At 41.8% G+C, this 27,288-nt stretch overlaps 1 protein-coding gene across 1 annotated transcript; it reads right to left on the bottom strand.

The window, feature by feature from the left end:
- Nucleotides 1-1,514: 1,514 nt before the first annotated feature.
- loxhd1b (lipoxygenase homology PLAT domains 1b) lies at nucleotides 1,515-26,351 on the bottom strand. Its single transcript, XM_071538478.1, has 42 exons — nucleotides 25,667-26,351; nucleotides 24,401-24,515; nucleotides 23,716-23,796; nucleotides 23,283-23,467; nucleotides 22,669-22,767; nucleotides 22,377-22,525; nucleotides 21,085-21,208; nucleotides 20,412-20,521; nucleotides 19,454-19,594; nucleotides 19,212-19,347; nucleotides 18,418-18,578; nucleotides 18,236-18,322; nucleotides 16,547-16,682; nucleotides 16,282-16,436; nucleotides 15,906-16,066; nucleotides 15,096-15,172; nucleotides 14,724-14,920; nucleotides 13,281-13,473; nucleotides 12,541-12,701; nucleotides 12,052-12,373; nucleotides 10,840-10,991; nucleotides 9,787-9,920; nucleotides 9,480-9,622; nucleotides 9,176-9,280; nucleotides 8,947-9,075; nucleotides 8,663-8,827; nucleotides 8,376-8,557; nucleotides 8,176-8,292; nucleotides 7,842-8,004; nucleotides 7,263-7,417; nucleotides 6,942-7,151; nucleotides 6,674-6,800; nucleotides 6,180-6,388; nucleotides 5,771-5,956; nucleotides 5,530-5,657; nucleotides 5,316-5,433; nucleotides 5,054-5,231; nucleotides 4,409-4,594; nucleotides 3,566-3,736; nucleotides 3,256-3,388; nucleotides 2,821-2,976; nucleotides 1,515-1,995 (listed from the first exon to the last, which is right to left on the bottom strand). The coding sequence occupies exons 1-42, from the start codon at nucleotides 26,349-26,351 to the stop codon at nucleotides 1,515-1,517; spliced, it is 7,203 nt and encodes a 2,400-aa protein (XP_071394579.1).
- Nucleotides 26,352-27,288: the final 937 nt, after the last annotated feature.

Below are 27,288 nucleotides of genomic sequence, written 5' to 3' on the forward strand. Positions count from 1 at the left end.
ACTCAAGCTGGTGAACCGGAATGAACAGTAGAACTTAAAGCACAAGCTTTTTAATGCATGTCCTTCTCAGGTTTTCCTATGTGTACGTGGGAGTAGCTCTGTAGATGTGTTTAATATGATGCTGTACCTTCTTGAATATTTCAGATGTTTCTTTGCTGCTGAAAAAATGTTGATTATTAACCTGCCAGTGAAAAAGGGAAGTGGCCATCTTTGTACAACACACTGCTGTTTTGCTGTAACCGCGCAATGTTTTATGATCTTGAGTATTTTATAGAAAAGTAGAAGTATGTATCAATAATATGAAAGCAATAGCTAAATCATAATGAAGAATAACATGATCAGTGAATATTGTGGAAAATCTTTAGATTCACTCTGGGTGGATTTTGTACTGTATTTATTACTAATGATGATGCAAAAAGTTGCATAGCTTAACCCAAACTGTTCTGTCTCCTTTTTTATTTATTGTCTTGTATATGATCTTTTTGTATGTGTTTTTCAAATAAACTGCCTAAAATGCTGAGAACACATCTCACTCATGTTGTTTTTCAGTGTCATAGAATTACTCACTTGTGAATAGCCTGTTTGAATAATGTCTGTGAAAAAGACTATTTTGCCAACCCAGCCCTGTCTAGTCTACTGGACACATGATTTAGCATCAACATCTCAATTTTATTAGAAAAACAATCCCTGGTACCGAAATGTTTTCAGAAACATGTAAATCTGTGAAGCAAAAAATATAAAATAGTAGAGTATTTTACTCATAACTAATTTGTGTCTTAAAGGACCGGTGTAATACCAGTGTAATGAGTAATGAGTTATAGCCCATTCACTACTGTCTATCTAGTTTACACGTCTCCCAATCATTTTGTAATGCATGCTGTATGTGATTCAATTTAACATTTATTCATTTTGCCATTTTTAAAATACAAACTTTACAGTGTCAAACTGTAGCTTAACATTAATTGCTGTCCCAACTAACAAAGATGCCCCCAAATAAAAAGACATGGATGTGACAATTTATGTGACAATATGTGACAATAAAGTAAGTTTTTTTTAGGGATTATTCTTCCATTTCTGCCTGTGGGTGTCAGATATGAAAACACTCAACTCGGACACAATAAAGTAACGATAAAACAGACAAACTTTGACAAAACCAAATTAAGACTTCATGTTTACTATGATGGATCATCAAGCTCAGGCAAGTTTTTTTTTCATACTATATGAATGGCAGCAAACGGCTGTTTTCTGAAGGTAGGAAAACAAGCTCTGATATCTCCAACTACACTGACTGTGCAGACACCAGCAGGAATGATGTAAAGGAGAGGGGCGACCTAGACCATTGGCACAAACTGCAAAAAACACTGGTATTATCCTTTAAACTTGAGATTAAGCTCCATCCAGTTCCGTTAATTTCGATCTATCTTGTCACAAAGCTCACACACGTCGTACAAAACAGAACCAACCAAAAAGTCTCTCTGAAGAAATGCTCATCCACCACCTGCTTTATGCGTCTCCTAATACCTGGGGTAGAGGACTCGCTGAATCTGCCCGTCGGCCTTGCTAGCGTCCAGCCACTTCCCGCACTGGAAGATGGTGGTCACCGAGTTGGCTGTGTTGGTCACTTCAACACACTCGCAGTACCACCCAGAGTTGGAGCGGCCGTTGTCGTGCTCCACTTTGACCCTCAGCAGCTCCCCGAGGTCCAGCATCTCCAGGACAAAGCGATCCGTCCGCCCACGCTCAAAAAGGTTTCGGAACTTCTGCCGGAGCTGGCGCTTGCCCGAGTCGCCGTTGACGCCGTAAATGGTGATGAAGACGTTGGCGTCCGTGCCCGCCCCTTTGACGTCCCCGGTGATGACGATGATCTCATACTTGACGGGGACCAGGTTGCGGACTTTGCTTGCGAAGCTCTCGATGGACTTGTAGCACTCGAATGTCTGAAATTGGTCCTTTTTGGCTGCCAGGGGAATCTGTGCATCGCAGTTGAAGAAATACCTGGACAAGAGGGAAGGGTGGAGGAATGAATGGTAGGTGAAAACAGTAACCCTTTAAATTACAGGCCATTAAGTAATGACTGGAAATAACTATGTAATGTCTAAGTAAAATAGATGTAACAATTCTTTATAGCATTAGAATAACTGAGTAATATACAATTAAATAAAGCTGCTTTTACCAGGCTAGGCCCATTCTAGCTTTCTATTGTTTTCTGTTGTTATTTGTGTAGTTACTATGGAGTATGTTTGTATACCTATGTGAATATTGTACATAGTATTGGTATGTCTTCTCTAAAATATATAAAATATTACAATATGTATTCTGCATTATGAGCAAATGAGAACCTAATGAAAAAACACTAATTGTTTCTGCACTAGTGTCGTCACCTTCTGTAATGAATGGAAGATAAATCAAGACAGATAGTGTGTTTCTTTCTTTTTGAACCAGTTTAGTTTTCAAAAGTGTGTGGTAGTGCCACTTGCCTAATATAATTGCTGGTAAAAGCAACTTTTTTTAACTTGTATATTAATCAGTAATTACCAGTCATTCTAATGCTATAACTATTTATTACATCTATTTTACTTGGATATTACTTCGTTATTTCCAGTCATTACTACATAATTAATGGCCTGTAATTTGAATGGTTACCATGAAAACATTATGCACAGTCCTGGGTCGGGGACAATAAAGTTGAAGTTGAAGTTGAAGTTGAAGTTGATTTTCCAAATTACACGGATGGAGGACCACATCAACAGTATCAACATGCCCATCAGTGTCATTTTATGTAAGATAAATTGGTCAAATGAGACTCCAATCTTCACTCACTTGTTTCCCATCTCCTTCTCGGTCACCACCACCTCCATGACGTGCCAGAAAGCTTCACCCTTCACCTTCTTGCCGTCTTTAGTGATGTGGCCGATGCAGATGCCAGCGATCGCGCCCACGTGCTTGGACGAAAACTCAAACGTGTCGGTGGCACCACTGCGAAGAGACAAAACCACAAGCAGAGTTTCTACTGCCTTTGATTTTTTACTGAACCCTAAGTAGGTAAATTCACTGGTCTACTGCCAGAGTGTTTTTCTTTTTCTGTGTCTCATGGGCTTAACTCCCCTGAGAGCAGAGACTTGCAGAACAGAAAGTGAAGCTACGAGATAAAAGAGGGTAGAAAAACAAAACATATGAAAGAGAGAAGATTATATAAGGACACATAATAGGGTTTTACAGCGAGCCAAGGCACCTAGACTCTCTTTGAGGACCTACCATAAGAACTTCTTTTTCTTATTCTCTAGAACAAACTCCTTGGAACGGGATTTCTTCCCTTCCAGCACAATCCAAACATTCTCTGTGGTGTCAGCATCATCTGTGTTAGCAGTTGTTGTGGCAATTTCATATTCTGTGACAGTGCAGAGAGAGAGAGGGAGAGAGAGAGAGTGAGAGAGAGAGAGATTGTTGCACTATAATCATTTCACATCTGGCAAATGGTTGTAAATGGGTGCAAGTGACTATCGCAGTTAATCACTGACAATTAGATGGCTTGCAATTATGCCCACAGACTTCCATTTTTACTAACTGGTTTTGTCATTGAGGTCTACAGAGTCATTGTTGGCACAGGCCAGCTCTCTCATGATCTGCCCGTCGTCCTCGTTCTTAGCCAACCAGCGGTCGCAGGGGAACCTGAAGACCTCGTCCATGGTCTCGTCCTTCAGGTCGATGTACTCTAGGTGCCAACCTGGAGCGGGGCCTGAATGCGCACAGTAGGGGCAACACATTCCAGTATGGTTTTATTTCTTCTATACAGCAATTTGCTGTTTTTAATTTCATGATCTGTATTTTACTGCTCTACTCTTTTACATACACGACTAGTCAAAAGTTTGGACACACCACATTTTTCTTTATTTTTACTATTTTCCTAATTTTAGAATAATAGTAAAGACATCAAAACTATAACGTAACACAAATAGAATTATGCAGCGACCAAGAAAGGGTTAAACAAATCAAAACTATCTTATATTTTAGATTCTTTAAAGTATCCGCCCTTTGCCTTGATGGAAAGGCAAAGGCTTTGGAAAGAAATTCATAGACATCAACAAAATTTAAAGCCTGAGTCTTTAGATCAAAATGGCTTGAAGATAATGAAAAACAGTACATTCAATCAGGTGTGTCCAAACTTTTGACTGGTAGTGTATCTGATGTTGACAACAGTAGGTGATCCCTTCTATACAAGTGCTGTACAAAATGCTACTTAAGTCTTATTCATGCATCGCCTCTCTGACACCCAGTGTGCAGGTATCCTCTCTGTATCAGATTGCTCTGAATGTGACTTGAATTTCAACAGATATCTAGCACTGAGATCATCTCTATCTGCTGTAATTCAGTAAACAAAGATCATCTTAGTTGCTGATATCCTCCTCACCTTTGTTGTCATGCCACACTCGGATCTTGGACAGCTCCCCCACACTGAGCATGTCGGGGAACGTGAACACGTCTTTCATTTTACGCTCAAACTTGTTCCTGTTGCTGCTCTCCCTTAGAGGAAGTGTCCCAGTGTCTCCAAACTCCCCAAATGCCATAAAGAACACATTGGCATCGGTGCCGGCACCTGGGATGGCAGAGACAGTCAGTTACTAATAAAAACAGATCTTTAGATTGGCTAATACTGCTGCATGGACACTACTGTGACAAACTAGCATAGACTAATCAATATTAATAGGCTTGTTTAACTTGGATCAGGAACAACTCAGGGCCCTAAATGAAAAGTATAAACTGGGCCTCATTTATCAATATTTTTGTACGTGTAAACTGCTGAAAGATGCTCAAAACCTATTTTCTCCTTCGTGGTCATGATCACAGATGGTCAATCTTATTTTGTAAATCAAACTTACAAGCAACATGAGTCTGTTTTATTCAGACTCATACCTGAGATAATAAAAACAATGAAAACAACTCATCAAGTAAAGTCAAGACTCATTACTATGTACTTTGCAGCTGAAATGTTTCCCATTACTCTAACAACCCTCATACGACTGTTACTATACTATATAAAACTGGCGAGGCCCACCTCCGATATCGCTGGTCTGGACTTGGATGGTGTAGGTAGTTTTCTCCACCATCTCCTCCTCATCCACCACAGCTGCCAGCTCACACAGCGTCACCCTCTTTGGCCCTTTGGTCTTTGACAGCCAGTTCTCATAGGTGAACGAATACACTTCCTCGGTGGTTAGGTTCCGCATCACGACCTGAAGTATTTATTGAGGCATTTACCACATTTCAGCTTTTAGACGATGAAACAGACCAACATTAGTATCTGTCTGTATACTAACCTTGTCAAGAAACCAGTCTGGGCGACTTCCAGTGCCATCAATCCGAAATCTGATCTTCTTCAGTGGAGCAATGTCATCTATCTCCAGGTTGAATGTGTCTTCTTGGCCCCTTTCAAACCTAGATTGAAATAATATATTTTTAACATTGCATTTAACACATTTTTTGATTTATCGAATTATCCACAAAATCAGGACAGGTCAGTAACAGGCTGACCTGTCCGCGTTCTTGGGCAGCAGCATCTCCTCTGTGCTCCCATTGGCTCCATATACAGTCAGGAAGATGTTGGTGTCAGTCCCTGCATACTGGGTGTCACCTGTGACAACTGTGGTCTCATAGATGACCTATAGGGAAGAGACACATTCCATCTTTATATGACAAATCAACTGAATGTTTTCCAACATTTTAAAGTTATCATATAAGATATCATATTTTGGCGAAAGCTGGTGTTTCTCACCTTGCGGATAATATTGATCGTGCTGGAGTCCAGCACATTGAACAGTCTGACAGTGAGACCATCTCCTCTGTCTTTAGCCAGCCAGCACTTACACTGGAACATGTACTTGATACCTTTGGTTGGCACGGCAACCGACAGCTCTTCCACCAACCAGCAGCTCTCTGGTGTGACACCGTTATGGCCAAGCTGAGGGAGAGAGGGAGAGGAGAGAGGAGAGAAATGTGGGAAGGAAGATGGACAGAGAATGGCTAACTGCAAACTGAGAATTGATATTTAATTTACTTTTATTTTGACCTAGGATTGATTATTGCTGTTCGAGAATGGCTTTAATCCAATTTTCAACATCAGTGCAAATGAAAAGGTTTCGAGGCAAGGAGACAGTTCCACACATTTAGTAACAGACTCTCACTTCCACCCTCTTGATCTCTCCCACGTCCGTTCCATAGCACACAAAGTTCTCCATGGTGCCGGCTGCGAAGCTCTTCTTCCCCTCCGGCAGGTCCAGCCACAGCCGCTCTGTCTCGACGTCGTTGGGTCCCAGGATGATGACATAGACCCTGGCTGTAGTGCTGGCATCACGGTCGATCCCCGTGGACAAAGTGAAGTGATAGGGGATGACTGGGTGGAACATAAGGGTCTGGTAAAGGACTTTTCATTTCAGTTCAGTTCAGTTTAACTCAATTGAGTGGAACCTCATCTATCCCTGGGGCAGTAGTTGCTTGTTTTTTCCTTTTTTCAAAGCCATACACTAAGCTGCAAACTAGTAAACCTGACATGAAATTTTGAATTCACAAGTTTCCAACATGTTTAATGGCTCTTTGCCACAAGAGAGCATACTATTGACTAATCAAATCATTAAATAACTAGCCTACCCTGCCCTCAGAAACAACTTTGTTGCCTTACTTGGACCTTCCTCTACAACTGCCACCTTTTTCTTCTTTTTCTTCTTGTTGGCATTTCTGTCCAGCCCCAGTTTGGCCTGGGCAATCTTCTTGGAGTTTGGATCACTGTATCTCTCACCCTCATATCCCTGAACGGTACACACATAACACAAAGAAAGTGTTCAATTCTTTCTTATGCCCAGCTAATTGAAATCTGAATAAAAAAATAATGAAGAACAAACAACTAATACTGTGCAAAGCGGCAGTATTTTAATCCAAGCTTTACAAACCTTGACAAAGAAGGTCCTCTCTATGCGTTTGTCCTCTTTCTTCTTTGACAGCCAGCGCTCACACAGGAACATGTACACCTCTTCTGTTTCCTCATCCAGCACCTCTACCTGGTCCAGGTTCCAGTCAGCCCCTATCACAGAGTTGTCGTGGCGAATACGTATCTTATACACTTGGCCCAGGTCCACAGCCTCAATAGTGAACTTGTCCACCTGAGAGGCAGAGAAAATATTTATGACTATAAGAGCATGACACATTTGGATAAAGCGGTTGTCAGTTATCAGATATCTTAGGATAAATGTCACATCTTTCTCGCCTCTCACCTCTCCTCTCTCAAACTTGTTGCCGTTGGTCTCAGACTTGCTGAGTTTGCGCTCGCCCGTGTCTCCCAGGTCTCCGTAGATGGTGAGAAAGACGTTGGCGTCAGTTCCCGCTCTGTACATATCACCCGTCCGCACAGACACCTTGTATGTGTGAGCTGTGATGGAACAAATCGTTAATAATGATGAATCCAGTGGCTTACAATCCAACTGGGCATGTGTGTGTTCATGCAGTATATTAACCATCTCATGACTCTCTCAGCATAATAAGATATGAACCCAGGCTCGTCTAACTTTACAGGAGATTTTACATCAGAAAAAGTGATCAAAATGTACTTTTTTCATTCCATAATTGATAATTCAAACAAAATAGCTTAATTACCCCTATAACATAATTAAAATAAAACAATTTTACAACTCTGAATACAAATATCAAACAGAAACACTATCTCCCACAATGGGCCTGTTTTTCCATGTTGGTTCACATATAGATTAAACCGTCTCTGCTGTCACACACACACACACACACACACACACACACACACACACACATGCACACACACACACACGGGAGAAACCTACTTTCCAGGGCTTCTTCCACCTCTGTCTCATTCCGTTTAAGCGTCCCGTCCCTGAGGAGTTTCTCAGTGATGATTTCAGAGGAGACCAGCTCTCTCACCGTCTCCCCGTCATCCTCAGACCGGGCCAGCCAGCGCTCGCACGGGAAGATGGTCGTCTCCGAACCCTGCCATAAAACAGTTGGGTTCAGTTGTGTCTTTCTTTCTATTGTTTGCGGGAAAATATATCTAACTGATAAATTATTCATCTGTTAATGATTTAATGAGGGCATGGACAAGAAAAAAAAACTCTTAATGATGTACTTATGTAACTGTAAACTCAAGTGGGTTTTTAGTACCTTTCCTTTTCTGAGCTGTCGTCTGATCTCCACTCTGTCAAGGTGCCATCCCGGGTTGGAGCCCCTGTTGTCGTGTCCTATCCTGATCTTCTCTACAACATCTCCAACGTCCTCCAACTTGGGGAGGACAACACATAGTTCACTGCATGCAATCCCTGCTTTCTATCCCAAGTTACAAAAGTCAAAATCCACACGCTCACCTCCACAATAAACATATCCTCAGCTCCCCTCTCAAAGAACAGCCGCCTCTCTCTCTTGTTGACACACAGGTGTTTCTGCTGTGTGCACACGCCCTTCCGCCCGTACAACACGATGAACACGTCGGCGTCCGTCCCCGCACCAAACACATCGCTGGTGTATATCTTTATCTCATAAGGCACGACTGAAAACAGAAGAAAAGGTGACATGTTTTGTTTTTTGTTACAAGTATGATGTAAGATGTAAATGAAATATACATTTCCACAATATTTTTTACACAGTCACTTACATGGCATGTAGAGTTCAGTCTGTAACTCTGCAGGATAGAGGTCCCTCACTGTTGCCCCGTCATCTTCTCCTCTATCCAACCAGCGGCCGCATGGGAAGCGTAGCCTCTGACCCTGTGAGACGGCGTCGATCTCTACCCAGTCCAAGAACCAGCCAGGTGAACCCCCTGAGAGCAGGACACCAGTCATGTGTTACTCTGATTCATACAATTCACGCTGCTCATGACTGCAGCTGTTTGTTTTCAGTAGATCTTTGGGTCAGTAGAGCCCCGTCTTCCCCTCTCACCCGAGCTGTCGTGGCCAATTCGTAGCTTTTCCAGGTCTCCCAGGTCCACCGCCTCCACAATGAACTCATTGATCATTCCCTGCTCAAACTTATTCTTATAGTTCTTACACGCCTTTAGGTTGATGATCCCTGTGAAGGACATGACGAATTAGATTCAAATTAGAGAGATCTCATGCAGGATACCAAGAGGCCATCACAACAACGTAATGACGCTTTTGAGTTATCTCACCTGTGTCGTCATTTTCACCGAACAGGATGGCAAAGACGTTGGCGTCAGTTCCGGCATACTTCTTTTCCCCAGTTTTTACTCTGATAGTATATGTAGTGGACATGGCTGTAAAATAGATCAAACAAGCCATCAAAAATTGCTTTAAAATTGCTTTCCTCTTCATTTTTGCACTAATACGAGTCCCTCTTGCACACTTTCCACTGTGCTCTACATCTGTATGTGCTTAGATCAATACTTGATCTAAGCACATAGATTTATCCCATGCCTCTACTAAAATATGAGCCAGCTTTGAAAACTGTGTTACATTTCTGCTCGAGCCCCAGAGTGGCTCCTGTCCCCTCATCGTCATCCTTCTTCATGAAGGCCTCGTCCACCGGCACCAGCTCCCTCGCTACCTGCCCATCATCCTCATCCACTGCCAGCCAGCGGTTACATGGGAAATAGTACCTACAACCCCAAGGAACACATCTGATCAAGACTCTAATTCAAAGACAATGTGGTACAGTATCATTGTTAGTTATGTAATTATATAAAAGAATTGTGTGCTCTCATTTTAAGCGCATACACTCAGAATACAGTTAATGCAGCCCATGCATGTTAGCTCGACTTACGTGGTATCTTCCTTTTTGTCCACTATCTCCACACGATCCAGGTACCAGGATGAATGTGATTGGCTGTTGTCGTGACGGATACGTAGCTTCTTTAGAGGGCCCAGATCAACAGCTGTTAAGGTGAAATCATCTTCCTGCAAAATACAGCAATTTTAGATAGGATTGCCACAGCCAATTCTTCTGATTGTCTTTTTGTCACTAAAACTGTCTGAATATATCACTTTTCAGGATTGTAATAACAGTATTGTATATCCAGTGAGTTATTCCTTTAGTTTTACTTTTTCCTTTGCTGTGGCTGACTGCACTCTTTGATTTCTATAGGGAAAATACATCTATGGTTTCTCTGTATGCAAACACTTCAAAACCTCCCCTCCTTTAATCACAACAGGCTACTGTTACGTTTGATCTGAGGGAAGAAATAAAACTAATTGTCTGTGGACGCGAGTTCGGTGTTCCTACAGAGCCAGGTGTAATGTTGAGATGAATAATTCACCGGCTTGAATTAATTAAGTGATGAGTAAAAGTAGGACAGGTTCAATGACTCAGGGGACTCCTTCCAGCTCATCTCCATCACAGCTGGCTCGCCTGCAGGAGAGCTTGTAATCCTACCAGAATACACTCCCACCTACAGCCTGGTGGAGGGCTCATATTGCAGGGAAGTGCTTGAGTCTTTGACTAACCGCTTGTTAATTTCCAATGGGATACCCTTCTAAGCCGGTGGTTCCTGAAATTGTACAATGAAAAATTTTGTTTCCCTGCCTCAGGCTCAAAAAAGTAAATTTCTATCCTTGTCAATGACCCAATGACTTGCGGGTATTTTGGCTCCTGTTTTATAGTTCAAGAATTCAGTTGATAATGGAAGAATAATTGTAAAATTGTCAACCAGTGTAAAATAGTTATAATATATTTTGGCTCTAAAAAAGAGAAATTCTTACTTTGTTTTTCCCAGTGTTCATCTTATTATTTTTTATTTTAACCTCATTCACTGGATACCTTTGTATTTTACAGCTGATTTACAAAGTAGTGTTTGTCTGTCTGTTTAGCCTATCGTACCTGCCCCCTCTCAAATTTGTTGAGTTTGCCAGAGTTCTTGAGATAGCGTTCTCCGGTGTCCCCGTTTTCTCCATAAATATTAATGTAGACGTTGGCGTCGGTCCCGGCACCCAGCATGTCACCAGTGAAGACGTTCACTTCATAGGTGTTCACTGTCAGACAATACAAGGGATGAATTACTAACACCTCTTTAACCTGTCCTATGTAGGCCAGGACATCAGGGAATTGTGTCAAATCAAACCGTGCTTGCCTGCCGAATCAACATGAGCTAAAAGATCTTGTGTGCCAGATATAAAAGGACAGAATAAAAAAGGAGTAAATGACAAATTATATTTATATGTGTGTGTATATACATATAAACATACTAGTTGGTATTTATTACCAATACACAGGATTTGATATTGCAAAGAGCTGTGGTTGGTATCTTATCTGTACTGTATATGCAGCCAATAATGTCCCAATAATGTCAGCATGACAAGTCTGGCAAATTAAGAGACCTTGGCAAATTAACAGTTTAATATGTTTCAAATGTTTAAAAAAAAAAATGGAATTGGTGGTTAAATATTTTGTGATTTTACCTCAATTTCTGAGATTGTTTTCGTGGTATTTGTATTTTTATCGGACAACATACAGTGCAGAGTAGGGATGGGATGGTGTATCGAAATTCAATATATCACAATACAAAAATGTGACAATACGTATTGTGGGGCAGAAAAATGTATCACAATATTAGCTCCATTTTACTCTGCTGTAGTAATCACAAATGAGACGGCTTTCCCATCACAATTTCACAAGCTCTCCATCCAAATTATATTACTTGTACTTTGTAATAACATTTGTAAATTGTCGTTTACATTCTACCAAGCCAATGCCATGGCTAGAAAGATTTGTGGCGTGGTTGCTTATCGAATCGTATTGTGAGATAAGCATATCGTCCCATCCCTACTGGAGAGTGAAAGGATAAGATAGACTTAGAATCAGTCATGGGTCATGGGTGCTTGGTACATGCTTTAGTATGAGTTAGGCTGCTACTTCTGAGGCTGTTCAAGTGCCAGGGAAGTTAAATCAAGCGCTCCCAAATGAAGCATTTTACAGATACACTGTTTTTCCCAGGACCTCTGCTTAGAGAGTACCAAACTCTTTCTCTGAACAGGTGCAGTATTATACCCACCTCCTCAGTTAGTGCTATATCACTGGTTCTTTGCTCTGTACCTTCCAGGTCCTCTGCATCCTCAGGCAGCAGCTCCACCACCAGCTCCCCGTCCTCCTCCCCCCCGGCCAGCCAGCGCGAGCAGGGGAAATGGTAAGTCAGCACCACTTCCTGCATCTCCTCTCCGCCCTCTTCGTCCTCGTCGTCCTCGTCCTTCTTCTTTTTCTTCTTCTTTTTCTTGTCCTCCTTTTTCTTCTCCTTGGGCACCAAAGACATGATTAGATGCTTGACATCCACCGTCTCCAGGAACCAGCCAGATCCGATCCCCGACCCGTCGTGACCGATGCGGATCTTGAAGATCTTCCCCACGTCTCTGGCCGCTAACTGAGCAACAGTGAGGAGAGGGAAGACAGCTGCCTTACTGTGACACACTATCTCTTTATGGTATTGCAATGTTTCTGCTCAAACTGTAACGTCTAGAAATTCACTTCTTCTTTGGTATTCAGTTGTATTTTGGAGCCAATGGAAATATGAAATCCAAGCTTTGATACCTTGAATATTTCGGTGGTGTTCCGCTCAAAGTTGTTGGATCTGCTTTGGAGGGTGAGAACCTCGCTCTTCCCCTTGTCCCCGTAGATCTGGATGAACACTCTGGCATTGGTGCCAGCATATGTCACATCTCCAGTTACTACTGTTACCTCATAGTTAATCACTGCAAAACAAGTGGTTTTATTAGTGGTCATGCATGCGTGTGTGTGTGTGTGTGTGTGTGTGTGTGAAAGAGGGAGAGAGAGAGTAAGTGAAAGAGAGAGCATGTGTGTTCGTGTATAGGCTCATGCCTGTGTGTGTGTGTCTGTGTGTGTGTGTGTGTGTGTGTGTGCATGTACATAATAGTAAACTTAATTTATATAGCACTTTGCAAACAGAAGCTGCAAAGTGCTTAACAAAGAATCCCTAAAAGAAAACATGGCAAGAAACAGCAATAGTGAGGGAAAATAAATGAAATTTTAATAACAGTAATAAAACTATTTTTTGGCAACATTCCTTAGTTAGAGGAAACATGACTGAACTGTTTGGAAAGTTGCTCAAGGTTTAAACTTCGATTGAAAATGCTGCCAAATTTTTAAGATACAGCCTTGACGTTATTTGTTCCAAGACACTGCTGAATTTGTGTTGAGATACATTCAGGGCCAATAGCATTTAACTGCAGATGCATGTGTATGGGTGTGCAGATTCTTATGATGGTGTGTGTGTGTGTATGTGTGTGTGTGTGTGTGTGTGTGTAGCCTACGTTGTTCCATGTCCAGGATCTCACTGGGGTAAAGCTCCACCTCTGTCTTGCCATCAGCCTCATCCTTGCAAAGCCAGCGGTGACTGGGGAACATGTAGTTTTTACCATGGACTGGGACCATAATCTGAACGCTGTCCAAGAACCAGCCGGCACGCATGCCCTCGTTGGTATGGCCAATCATCAGACGGTTGATCTGCAGTGAAATTAATGGAGCATAATATTCTAATTTGATAAACACAAGGCGTTCCTCACACCTCTTTCTAATCATGTCCACATCCTGGACCTTTTCCGTCCAGGCTCTATATTTGATTAATTTAGCCTCGCCCTGGGACCCAGTCTGATGAAAACATCCTGAGTACTGTAATTATTTAGGGTCTGTCTAAAAATACGTGTACGACCCATTTTTGTGTTGGGACCCATAGCTTAAAGCAATATTCCACTTTGTTTTAACATAGGGATTATTTGGCGCTTGACCACCATGAAAACCATAATATAAAGTAATCACCAAGATTAGATGCAGCTGGACGAGTTTGTAGCGTTCTGATTTTTACTTCCCAGTCATTTGAATGAAGCCAAGAAAACAGCCTGTAAACTTACATTTAACAAGTCAATAACATATCCTGCTTTTAACACAATAAAACAGTATTGGGTCTTGTCATTTTGCATTTCTATTCTTGCTTTACACTAAAATTAGTATTTAAAAATAAAAGTAGATCTCTCCTAAATGGTATCCCTCCGCTATGTTCTCTTCTATCAATAAAAATGCTATTTGGCGAAATTATGTTCTAAAATGTTGACCAACAGTCAATTGAAAATCACAGTAGGGGGATCTGTTGTTGAATCTGTTCACGAACGTGTTGAATGTCAGTTTTCAGTCTGGTTTCGTGGCCTCATTCAAATGATTGGGAAGTAAAAATCTGAACGCTACAAACTCGTCCAGCTGCATCCAATCTTGGTGATTAGTTTATATTCTGGTTTTCATGGCGGTCGAGTGCCGAATAACTCCCATATTAAAAGAATATTGCTTTAAGAAACACTGTTAAAATGAATGAAGTGCTTATCTAACCTCCTGACTGTTGTGCTACCGCTCTACAATATAATTACTTGAATGCATTAACATAATATTTATCATTTGGTTTATCCAAAGCCCAGCACCACTATGAACTGAACCCCCTAACCCTTGCAGTGTTAGTGCTATGCAGGCCACATTAAAGATAGACACCAGAAGCCACCAGTTAATTTTAGGCTGTGAGAAGCCACTTGAATTACTTGTTGAAAATTGATCCGAACAGTCACTCCTACTAGCTGTCACTATAGCTTCCTCACTGGCTGAAGCTGCAGTGTTGAACCCACAACTCCTACAGCAGCTCTTTGCTCAAAGCAGCATTTCCACCAGAGGAGATCATTTAACAGACTTCTTTGACCTCCACTGAGCCAGCACACCTGTCCAATATCAAAGGTGTCCACAACAAAGACGTCAACGCGGCCCGTCTCAAAGTAGTTCCCCAGGTTGTTGTACGAGACCACCAGCATCATCTTACTGGTGTCGCCTTTCTCCCCGTAGAGCTTGATGAACACCTTGGAGTCAGAGCTACCCCCAGGGATGTTACCTGTCTTCACCGCCACGTAATAGCTGGTGTCTAACACACACACACACACACACACACACACACACACACACACACACACACACACACACAAAAACATCACCATCTACAGAAGGCAACAAGTTTAAATGTATGACTTGCTGATGGACAGTGATGACTTTCACATATTAAAACCACCTCTCACACATAATAGACTCTTCTCACTTACTGTAAAGACGCTGCCCATTTGAGAACGGCACTAACTCTCTAACAATCTGTCCATCATCCTCATTGCGGTCAAGCCACCTAGTGCATCGAATGAAAACATTGTCATCTCATCTGTTACATAAAACACTCCTCCGGTCGGTCTGTTCAGCACATCCTGGTTGTCAGGTGAAAACCTCATAACTTAAATTTTGGTGACATTCATGTTTTAAAATTTGAAATGAAGGATTACATCAGTGCTCTCCAACCATGTGCCATCAAGAGCCATGTATATTACAATCATTAGCAACCTTTAACAAAACAGGAAATCACCTGGTGTAGTGTTTGGCTGGAACAAAAACCTACATACACATGGCTCTCACACTGGATCACATTTCCTCTATGTGCTAAGAAACTTCTACAACCCTTGGCTTCAAAAGAGGGAATGAAGCTCATTGTTTGTAGTTAATAAGGCTGATCTCCCCAAAAGACCAGTCCAAGACACTATACAGCTATACAGTCATTGGCCCATATGTTAAAGGCTTTAACCTTTTCAACAGAGAAGCGTGCCTTGGACTGTTCTTTTGGGGAGATCAGCCTTTTTAACTAACAATGAGCTTTGTTCTGTCTTTTGCTTGTTGATATGTAAACCTTGACTCCAAAGAGCACCTTCTTTGATACCTGGTAAGCAAAGCAGTGCTCCTCAGCCTCATTCTATGAACCTTTCAAAACATGCATTGTCATCAAGCTTAAAACAAAGCTGCTTTTCTTAGTTGCTGAAGAGTTTTCACCGCGACATGCTTCACTTTCTGTATAAACCTCCTCTATAACTCACCTGTTGCAGGGGAACTCTACAGCCTGGGCCTCAGCCTGACCCTCCTCCCTAACAACCACTTTATCCAGGAACCAGCCGCAGCCTCCGCCCCGGCCGTCATGTCCGATCCTCACCCTGCGAACCTGCCCGATGTTCACCGCCTCGATTATAAACTCATCCATCTGAGAAAGACATGAGAATAGCAAGTAACGCGTCATTATAATGCCTTCTTTTATGTAAAGAGGAGCTGGTGATGAAGCTGACACCTGACTTTGTTTTTGCCTTAGGAGATATAATAATGTGATTTATTCATGCTTCCAGTATTTGTGCTGCTGATACAGTATGACACAATGATACGTTACAGTAGTTCTAACACTGGTCCTCCGGATGTACCCACATTTGCTTTCTCAAACTTGTTGACGTTGTTTTTACAGTTGACCAGCTGGCGGTCCCCAGTGTCACCCAGGTCTCCAATCAGATTGAGAAAGACGGACGCATCTGTGCCACTGCCACTGATGCTCCCCGTGCATACAGTCACTCTGTACTTGATCACTGCAGAACAGAACAACATCATCCGTTCAGTTTTTTCATTTATCTCTATATACAATATGGTAATGCAGATTTTGGTTGCGTACAGTTAGCCTGGAGGTGCATGTACATACAGGGCAGCGGCTCGGCGATTAGATCTCCCATGGCAGGTAGCTCCCTCACAACCTCGTTATCGTCTTCGTTAGTGTCCAGCCAGCGCTCACAGGGAAACTTATACTTCTCCTTTGTTAATGTCTTCATTATACTTGCCTGATCAAAGAGGGAACACGAGAGAGAGCTTGTTTGATTTAGGGGATCAGGGTTTAAGGGTTGAGTGATCTTTTAAGATAAGGCTTAATTCATTTAACTGTTTAAACTCTGACTGAACTCACTTCATATCCTCTTGACTTTATTCTTTTGTGGTTTCAAAGGCAACTACAACAACTTTATGTTCATCCTAGGTTAATTGTATGCACATGGTCTACATCTGCTTCTACCAGTTGAATGATATTGTCACAATTTGCTCCTCAGTTTCCCTTGTCAAACACTCTTTCATCTAAAAAGGTCAAAACTCCAGCAACACGTGTAGTATATAGAACAACTTTATTGTTAGACCAGCACGTTTCGGCTTGTGGCCTTCATCAGGGTCATCCAATGACGAGATGACCCTGATGAAGGCCACAAGCCGAAACGCGTTGGTCTAACAATAAAGTTGTTCTATACAGTATAGTACAAGTGTTGCTGGAGTTTTTACCTTTTTAGACCTTTTTCCCTTCTCCATGCACCTTGGAAGTAGGTGAAGTTGTGCCAGAAACCCCTACTCTGCTTCTCAACCACTCTTTCATCCCCAGCCCTCCACATTGCTCTCGGTCCCTGTCTCCAGCCCCTGCTCACTTCTCCCAGGCCATGTTCTTTCCATGTTCTTCAACTCCCCAGTCCTGCCATCCTCTAGCCGTCCACCAGATGTCCTCGGACTTTCCCTCCTTTCCTCATCACCTGACTGCCCCACCCATCCACACACCTGTTCCCACTTCTCATCAGCCCTGCAGTCACCTGAGCTTTCCCTCCCATCTCCCCACCTGCACCTCAATCCCTAATCAGCCTTCACTACATATACCAGTTCACTTCCTTTGTTCCCTGCCAGATCGTTAAGTCAAGTTGCTGTGTGCTTCATGTCTTGTTCTCTAGCTTTTGTATCCTGTTCTTCTGTTGTCCCTGAGACCTGTTACCTGCCTGTTTTGGACCTTGCCTGTGTATTGGACTTTTTGATTCTTGCCTGCTCCTTGTCAGATTTGTTTGCCAGTTTGGACTACGTTCTCTGGCTTTGACCCTTGCCTGCCTCACCATCCCGTAAGCCTTTGTACCTCATTGTGTTAATAAAATCACTGAACTGCATCAGCTCTGCCTCAGACGTCTGCATTTGGGTCCTATCCCCTGTGTTCCTGTTACCCTGCTAGCACCAGCCATGACAGATATATTTGAACCTGAGATGTTCTGCGATTGCCATTACATCACCATTATGAATTGGGAATACTAAATTCTCTTGTTATCCACATTTCTATGTTAGCTAGCATGGCATCTGATATTATGATAAACCCTACAATCTCTACTTTTGTTTCATACTCTGAGCAAAGCTTGGCTGTAATAATCATGTTATAAGGCCTATGACTGCATATATAGACAGAGTTTACAGGATTAATATAAAATCACAACATATATATTTTCAATAAAACATTGGCAGAGAAGCATGTGAGTTAATTACTCAAGCTAGAATTGACTGACATGATGGAAGGCATTGATATTCGACTGTAGTGTTTACTCACCTTACTGAGATGCCAACCAGCGAAGGGATTTCTCTTCTCGTGCCAGATGCGACATTTGGTCAATTTTCCCAGATCAGGCAGCTCAACCTGTGGGACCATGTCAGAATTAAAATAAACACAGTTTATGACATACATGTAGAATAACAACATTATCTGTCAAGATTAAAACATGGGATTCTTACCATAAACCTGTCCACCTGGCCTTGTTCAAAATTGTCTGTTTTGTTGTCCAGTCTGATCTCGTCTGACTTGCCCCTCTCTCCATAGATCTGGAAGGAGATGTCGGCGTCGCTGCCTGCGTTGGGCAGGTCCGACGTCCAGATCCACAGGGACCAGGGGTGCTCTGAGGAGAACCAGATCATTGATATGGGAGTGCTGTCTCAGCTTATTATGTCCTGAATCAAATTATTTGTGTCTTTATCATTCTTTTTTTTTTACTGTAATCGACAGGTAACAGTAGCCCCTTCCCCTAAGTGCCCAGATGGCTAAATACATCTGGGGGGTGGCTGTAGCCTTGAGGTTACAGAAGCGGGTTGTGACCAGAAGGTCGCCAGTTTCAATCCCAGGACTGGCTTGGAAAATATGGGAGGGGAAAGAGAATGAGTAATGAATATGCACCCCTATTATTGCTAGTATTGCTTCTCTATGTTTGAGAACCAGAGGAAAACACATACAGTGTAGTGACTGGACTGAGGCATTGGGCCTTATTTTACAAGCAATATAAACAAAAATATGTAAGGAAAGCACCGACATAACACTACAAAGCAGACTGAAGGTAAGTAACCTGTGCTCATTATACAGATATTTGATATGTTTTTGGGGGTTTTGGCCCTCATCTCCATAGGTCTAGCTTAAATTTTTTGGAAAAATGAGAGTGCTAAGAAGTACAAACTGCAAATCAGATGAGTTTACCACTGCTGTTCACTCTGCTGTTCTAAACTTCACGAATAGGCAAAGTTATTGACATTTAGCTTACTCTTCTGTCTCTTCTGCCTGAGTGAGACCATCTCATAGAGCTCTCTCTCTATCAGCCCATCTCCCTCTTTCTCATCCAGCCATTTGCTGCATGGGAAGGTCTGCTCTATCCCAGTGAAGGGACAATACACCACTGCCTGCAGCAAGGACAAAACAACAACCGAGCAACATGGACTTGAATCAATTCACAATCAATGACAGCATCATTATGTGTGTGTGTGTGTGTGTGCGCGCGCATTGTACCTTCTCACAGTACCACCCAGCGCTGACCCCTCCGTTGTCATGTCCAATGGTGACCCTGCTGAGGGGGCTGAGGAGGGCGGCGATCTCAACGTTGAAGATGTCTGTCAGCGCCCGCTCAAACTTCCCCCCTTCTAAAAACACCTAGATCAATAACATGAAGGAAAAGTTGATGAAAATGGTGGTCGATCAATGTTCTAACTGCACCAAGAAGAGTTTTAATGAAAAGAATGGAGGATCAATGATATTTGTACTCAATCGACTGAATTCACAGACACAGACCAAGCTGAGTCCAATACATTTATTTCAAAAGAAAGTTTCCATTGATGGCTTTTATGGGTTTAATTGATGTCCACAAAACCTTGCCTGTTGTGTTACATGAAAGCCAAACTCTGACTACTCTTATAAAGCCTACGTGCATCATCTGTGGCATTTTTATATTAATAAATGTCCATTTTGCTACTCTCTATGGCCAGAATACAGATTCAACCTTCATTCAATCATCATGAAAGCCTTTACAAAACAGCTCTGGCACACAAGAAGTGATGCAATTCACGTTTTCAGTTTGTTTGAAATAAACAGAAGAAGAACTGGGTAGTTTGCTGAGCAGCGATAGCCACCATGACTGAACCAACAAAGAAAAGAGGACCAACCACAGAAACTCAAACTTCATGAACAGAAAATCCAAGGAAAGAGACGTCACAGTACTGCACACACTGTTTGATTGACAGGTGATCTGTGGGAAGTGCAATAAAAAACACCACACCAATGACTACTTGGCACCAAAGATGACGCCAAAATGAAATAAAAAAAGAATCTTGCGGATTACCGCTTTAACAAACCTCATGTCGTCATGTCACTTATCCAGTAAAAACTATCATTACAACAATCCCTTTTTAATGAAGTGTAAAGGTTTCATCTCCTCTGTGTTTCATCCAGACGGTCTCCCTCTCCTCGTTACCTTGCCACTGTTCTTCAGGCCTTTGGAGCCGTGCATCACGATGTGGATTTTGGAGTTGGTCCCAGCACCTCGGATGTTCCCTGTCACAATCTGGACATTGTACACAATACCTGCCGGGTACAGTTACATGTCTGACAATCAGAGACTGTGCCAGCGGGCCACTGTGGTTCACAACACACACATACTCCCAAAGGAGCTGAGCAGGAAAATCAGCCAGATCAAAACATTGATAGTCTGACCTAAGAATTAATGATCATATGGCAAGCTGGGAAGAAAGCACGTTTTTCTCTTTAGCTATTATAGAGAGGTATGAAAGAGTAAAATTCTCCATTCCTCGGAAATATAAATGTTATTTGCCGACAAGCCTGTATCTTGTATTTTTCAGATCAGGCTAGAGCAAAATTATCTCTATAACCAGAGTGCGAATGGGGGCAAATGCAGATAATTTGAGGATACAGCCAAAAAGCAAGTTTACTTCTACCCTTGCCATCGCTGTTTGAAGGAGTGTTTGTTGAGATAAACCGAGACACAGTTTTCTCTTTGTTTTAAATTGGTGTAGACATGACTTTTCTTTTTTTGAGAAATTGTAGGATTAAATGTGTGTGAGGCAATACTTATAAAATGAAGTAGTATTTTGTTTTTTCAGGGTCATACACAATTTTTCCTTCATCACCTGTGGGCTGGCTCCCTCCCACCAGAACGTCCCTCTGGATCTTCCCATCATCCTCATCAAAGGCAAACCAGCGTTCGACTGGAAACTCGTACACTATTTTGTTCCCCAGATCATCTACAATCACCTGCGTAAAAAGGAAAAACAAGACTAAGAAATCAAAAGGATAAGAAGGTATTTTTAGCTAATTTGCCTGGCTCAGTAAGGTTTAAAAACTCTACCTAATCTGGACTGTTAGAGCAAGACAATGTTCTTTGAGATTGAGGAGGTTAACCTGGTGATTAGTGTGATGGCTCTCAATGAAGGTTGTAAATCCTTATTATAGCTATGAAAATGATCCACCAAAATTAGTTTTGTGGTCTTTTTTATTAACTTTTTTGACTGAGGTTAACCTTAAACGTGTTTACACTCCTACATTTAGGTGACAAGTGTGGTATTACAGTTTATAAAGCTTATACAGAAAGTGTACAATGGTAAAGCTAGATAGAGGGCACAAAACCTTTGGTGATATTATGGATCATAGAGTTTTAGTCCTCATCTCAGTTTACAGTATTCAAATAATAACCAGGATTAAAATTATTTTGTTACAGAACAATATCTTCTGAATCAACCGATTAATCAAATACACACGATTTCATTTGTGTGAACGAGGGCACAAAGCATGTGGATTCTGTTATATGCAGATGATCCAATATTTTTGTCATTGCCGTCCAGCTACGGCCAATCAGGATGATCTCTGGTGTCAGTCTGTGTTGCAGTCATCAGCAAATCTACAGACTCATCTGTCTATTTGCTGGTAAGGCAATCCGTTAATGGGGCATGGTTTCCCTTTACAGACAGGGTAGGATGACAGCATGCATGTCCTGTGTGTGCATGTGTGTGTGCATGTGTGTGTGTGTGTGTGTGTGTGTGTGTGTGTACGTGCATTGGCCTGTGCATGCATGCGCCTGTTTGAACGGACTCATCTCTTGGTTCTACACACTGTATGTGAGGAGTCGGGACACGAGTCTCAGATGAGAAGACAGAGAGGAAAGAAGAGTATCACATGTCTTAAGTACCTCTCCAGAGGCAGCATGGGCAGGAAGAAGTACAGTAAGACAGGCAGTTTGGTTCCAAGACAAAGAAGCATCACATGGTCTAACAAAATGTTAAAATAATATTTCTTAAACGATTAGCTGTCTTGAGACTATGCTGGTGAAGTGGCAATAGTTTTTAGAGGCATTGATGTAATAACTTTCTTTGCATTTCTGCAACCTCCAACTGAAATATTGTTAAGTTTATGTATTAACTTTTACCTTGTCCACAAACCATCCTGCTGAGGAGCCTTTGTTATTGTGGCCAATGGTGATCTTCCTCACTTTGCCCAAGTTTGGAGCTTCGACGGTGAACTTGTCCTCGGTGCCCTTTTCAAAGTTATCTTTGTCATTATCAAGACGCCTCTCCCCTAAAATAAAGAAATAATATGTAAATTCTATTAGTCAAATCCTGGTTTAAATCGATTGCATCAAATGTGTATTCACCCTGGGAGCAAGTTCACTCCAGGATCACATGTGTGATAACAACATGTAGCGTCCCTTCTCTCTTTACCTGTGTCTCCAAACTCCCCAAAGATATTGATGAAGACATCTGCATCTGTCCCACTGCCTTTTATATCCGCGGTGAAGACAGTCACCACATACTTGTTATCTAGAGAATTGAGACCAAAAGGTTTTAATATAGTAGTATTTTAAAACAGGAACTTGATAAACATTGAAAAGATGCAGTCAGCTCTGCACTCTGTCTAATCACAGTGGTTCTCAGCCTTTGTGGATCACAGCCCTTCAAAATAAAGTGATGCCTACTTGCGACCCTGTGATGTAAACAATCAGAAAGATGAACTTTGATACCTGATGATGATTTTTTGATTTTCCCTTTTCAGGCTAATTTACTTGATTAATTATGGGAAGACACCTGGAGTCTGAAAATATTCATAATTTCTCAGGAAAAGGGCGTTTGTCACAAAAATAGGGATTTGTCACAAAGATGAAGAATAATAAAATACTGTAATATATTTCACATTCCATAACTGGTTTTGTGACCCTGCAAAATGACCTTGCAACCCCTTGAGAGTCTGCTTATCTTATAAACTGTGTCCAATCTGTATCACAATATTGAGACTAAACTATAATAAGGTGTTCATAAAGTTATACTACATATCATACATTTGGGAATGTCCATGGGGTCCATGCTGCCCAGCAGGTCTCTGATAAACAGGTTATCTCCCTCCACTTTACTGAGCCAGTTGTTGCAAGCAAAGTAGAACCTCAGGTGCGGCCGGATCACATCTGTCACCACCACTCTGTCCAGGAACCAGCTGGCATTCAGGCCTGTGTTGTCATGCTCAATCCTGGAGGAGGAGAAGGACAGTATCAAGATGAATTAGTCCCCAGTGTCCCAGTCAAACTGACACAGGGGAAGTAAGACGACCCAGGAATAGAAATTTGCCTTCAAATTGACGCAGGGCCAGCAGTGTTTGACCTAGGCTGAGTTGAAAAGTTGTTAATGATTGTAGTGTATTAGTCTATATACCACTTAAAATTACATTACGAGTCAAAGTATAGTGGTGACAGGTGAAATGCCGTGGGACTCACATACCTTATCTTCTTTATAGGTCCAACATTGTGTGTTCTGATTCTGAATACGTCAGTTTTGGACCTTTCAAATGCCGTTCGACTCCTGAAATAACAAAACGGTGAGAAATCAATATCATCTGAGTGTGAGACAGAATGGACAGGTGGCATGCTGTGGAAAGGTTTCAGACACTGGTACGTGACATTTGGGAGAGTAACGCTAGAACCATCCCAAATTTCATTATTATTTATTTATCTAAGTGCAAAATAAATGCACTGAATCTCAGGAACAAGAAAGTAAAGTAAAGTAAGTTTAAGAAGTGATGCAATAACTCCAATGAATTCCAAAATGTTGCATTTTCCCGGTGCACTTTGAATCATAAAAGCTTGGTAAACATTTGGCAAATCATGCAGAATTCATGTCATGCATAATTATTTACAAAAAAATATTAAATAAATCAACTCCAAAACCACAGCACACACTGAGCAGCCCCTCTTCTCACCACCACCACCATCACTACACCAAGACATACTTCTTCTCTGTGCTGTTGAATTGGAGAAAAAAGACAAAGTTTCAGTACAAAGGAGTAACTTATATGTCTATAGGTTTAAATTGAGGCCTATAGCTTGTGCAGCGTGTTAATGTTAAGTCTACAATATTTCGATAAACCTGCTTCCCATTTTCTATGTTCCTAACGAAGGGGACTCACTTGCTGGCCAAGTGCACCTTGGGAGTGATGCCATATTCTCCAAACAGAGTGACAAACACATTGGCATCGGTGCCCGCTCCTCTCTCATCTCCGGTGATGGTCACCACCTCGTACACTGGAGGATTGCATGACGTGACAAAAAGAGAGGTGTGTGTTAGAAAGGGAGTACAGTGTGATTACAGAGCAAGAGAGCGAGAGAGCGAGAAGGAGAGAGAGAGAGAGAGACAGAGAGATAGAGGGAAGGAGGAGGCAGAGTGGGAAAGACATTTATAAAGTGTGAGTGTGTTCTTGTACTTCTATCCTTGTGAGAACCGGTTTGAGTTTTACACCTTTGGAGTGAGGACATTTTTGCGAGGCGAGGTCACTTGGGCCGGTTTTCACATCTTCAAGTGGCTAGTTTAGGGCTAAGACTTGGGTTTAGAGTTAAGGTGGTAATGAGGATTAGGTTTAAGGTTTGGGTTTGTTGCTCAATCACATTCTGATGAAGGCGCTGAGCCAAAACAAGCAAATGTGGCTAATTTGCTTTTGGATTTCCTTGTTGGTATGCTGCCCTAATAAAGGCTTTTTTTTTTTTTTTTGAAAGAGGAAACAAACCTTGGTTTTTCTTTCTTGTGGATTAGGTTTAGGTTAGGGTAAAGCTTAAGGTTAAGGTTAGTTTAGGAAAAGGGTTAGGAGTTAGGCAATTAATGTAGTCAGTGGAAAGTCCTCATAAGGAAAACTACAAGGATGTGTGTGTTTTTATGCATGTGTGAGTGTGTGTGCATGTATATGTATATATGTGTGTGTGTGTGTCTGCCTGCTAATCACGTAAGGAACAGTGTAGATCAGATAAATATTCAGCATGGCTTTACATTGGGATATTTGACATTGGACTGTACAGCGAGAGCCAAAAAGGAACTTTAGCCCTTATCAGGATGTGAAACCCCCCTTGTAAAGATTAGTGACAGGTGTCATATAGCTGTAGGTTGGAGATAACATCCTAGCGATAGGTGGATACTACTTCACTTGGTGTAATGTTACAAAGAAAACTAAACAATATGCCATTCACTTGAGGAGCCACTCTATATCCAGTAATTGCAGTCAATCAGAATTCACTTCTTTTCTTGGTGTTAGATGTCATTCTGAAAACGATACCGCCTTCCAATTGTCTTTGAATTTCTGATATAATGACATGTCCTTTCTGTGAAGTGTGTTTGCATTTTGCTGCTTTGCCTTTTACACATTTTAGAGGTTAATTAAAGAGATTAATAAGAAGTTTTCCATTACCTTTCTTCTTGTGGTACTCATCCTCGTAGTTCTCAACTTTTTCTGGCTCGTAGTTCCGAAGCTCGCTCTCATAGATTTCCACGTAGTTTTCAACCTTCTTCTTCTTGCCTTTTCCCTTCTTGGCGTCCTCATCACTATCCTTGCCCTTCTTCTTTTTCTTTTTCCCCTCTTCTTCATCCCCGGCCGGTGGTTCCTCCTCTTTATCTGAGTCCTTCTTGGATTTTTTGTCCTTTCCCATTTTGTCCCCCTGACTGTCTTTGACTGTGGACTTCTTCTTCTTTGTCCCTTTCTTTGTGGTCTCAATCACATCAGGAAGCTTTTCTGCTCTCTTTTTACCTCTGGAGACATTGTTGTTATCTTCATCATCTGTACTCTGTGACTCGGTGCTCAACTCATCCCCACTCTTCTCTTTGGTTTTCTTCTTATTCTTGACCTTTCCTTTATTTCCCCCTTTTTTCTTGGTGCTCTTCACATCAGGCCCTGATGTGTTAGAATTGTATCCCTCTTCATCGCTGTCTTTAAATTCCTTCTTCTTCTTTTTCTTCAATCTTGCAGCATCCTCTGGCTCACTTACCTGCTTGCCTTTCTTCTTGGGCTTTGGCTTCTGATCCTCAGAGTCCTCGTCATCCACATCTTTGGTTTCCTCCTCTGCTCTCTGTCTTGTTTTTTTCTTTTTTGTGGGCATCTTTAATTTATTTACTACCTTGTAACTGTAACCGATTCCCGCGTGTTCCGGTGAAACTTGATTAAACTGACCTGTGGCTCCACACCGGTGACCCGCTGGCACGATGGGTCGCTGGCAGAGCGGACTCCTGGGAAGAAGAAGAGCTGACAGACTGGTGCTTCACAGGCGGCCGGGGGGAAGCCCCTCTCTGCTGCTCATCCCCCACCTACAGCAGCAGCAGATGCTCTGACCTCATTAAAAATGACTGTCACCTTGTTCTCAGCCGACCAGAGGACAGAGCCTCCCTGGGAACGGAGAGCTGCCAGAAAATTCTGATCCACAAATGTACTGATCTCCATTTTAAAGTATGAATCTAGGAAATAAAAAGGATGATATTACTACACGGGCCACCATACATTGAGTTATTTTTAAAGTGGGACATAGAAAAGGCTATCTAACACTGACCAGCCTTTCTACAAGTGGCTGAATGATACTGTGCAGAAAAATGAAGACACATATGCCTATTATTTTTTTTATTTGATTTGATAGACTTTCTTAATCCATCAAGGGGGGAAATTCTCTTTTTGCCCTCTGAATGGACGGACTCCTTGCTACACTGCTCAAGCTCAAACTTGTCTGTCCTCTGTATCAGGATTCATATTTGTTATGTTTGCTTCTCCATCATGATAGAGATGGTTCAGATTCAATCAAGAGGAGGGACAGAAAAAAATGTAACTGATTGCCTTTACATCCTGTAAATTCAAATAACAAAGGGAAATTATCATATGCTGTGATTTCTGTCAGAAACTTCTAGAAAAATCTAGTATGAGGCTGCATCAAAGTAGTGTCTGTTTCAGTCAAAATTAACACATAGAAAGTGACAATATCACAATCAAATTCAAGTCACCTCAATTGCTTGTCAGCCATGATCTTTTATTTCAAAATCAAGATTAGGATG

The sequence above is a fragment of the Centroberyx affinis genome, unplaced genomic scaffold (assembly GCF_046629955.1).
Source record: "Centroberyx affinis isolate AG114_WGS23_722 - 3 ecotype Tasmania unplaced genomic scaffold, CSIRO-AGI_Caff_v1 ptg003282l_1, whole genome shotgun sequence".
In the NCBI taxonomy this organism is placed as follows: domain Eukaryota; kingdom Metazoa; phylum Chordata; class Actinopteri; order Beryciformes; family Berycidae; genus Centroberyx; species Centroberyx affinis.

Excerpts from the sequence above, each read along its gene's own strand:
- loxhd1b (XM_071538478.1), bottom strand. The coding sequence starts at position 26,351 with ATGCCCACAAAAAAGAAAAAAACAAGACAGAGAGCAGAGGAGGAAACC. Across the intron at positions 14,921-15,095 it reads AAATGGGCAGCGTCTTTACA|ACACCAGCTATTACGTGGCG; the intron begins GTAAGTGAGAAG and ends TGTGTGTGTTAG. Across the intron at positions 8,005-8,175 it reads GACAGCTCAGAAAAGGAAAG|GGTTCGGAGACGACCATCTT; the intron begins GTACTAAAAACC and ends GTTTTATGGCAG.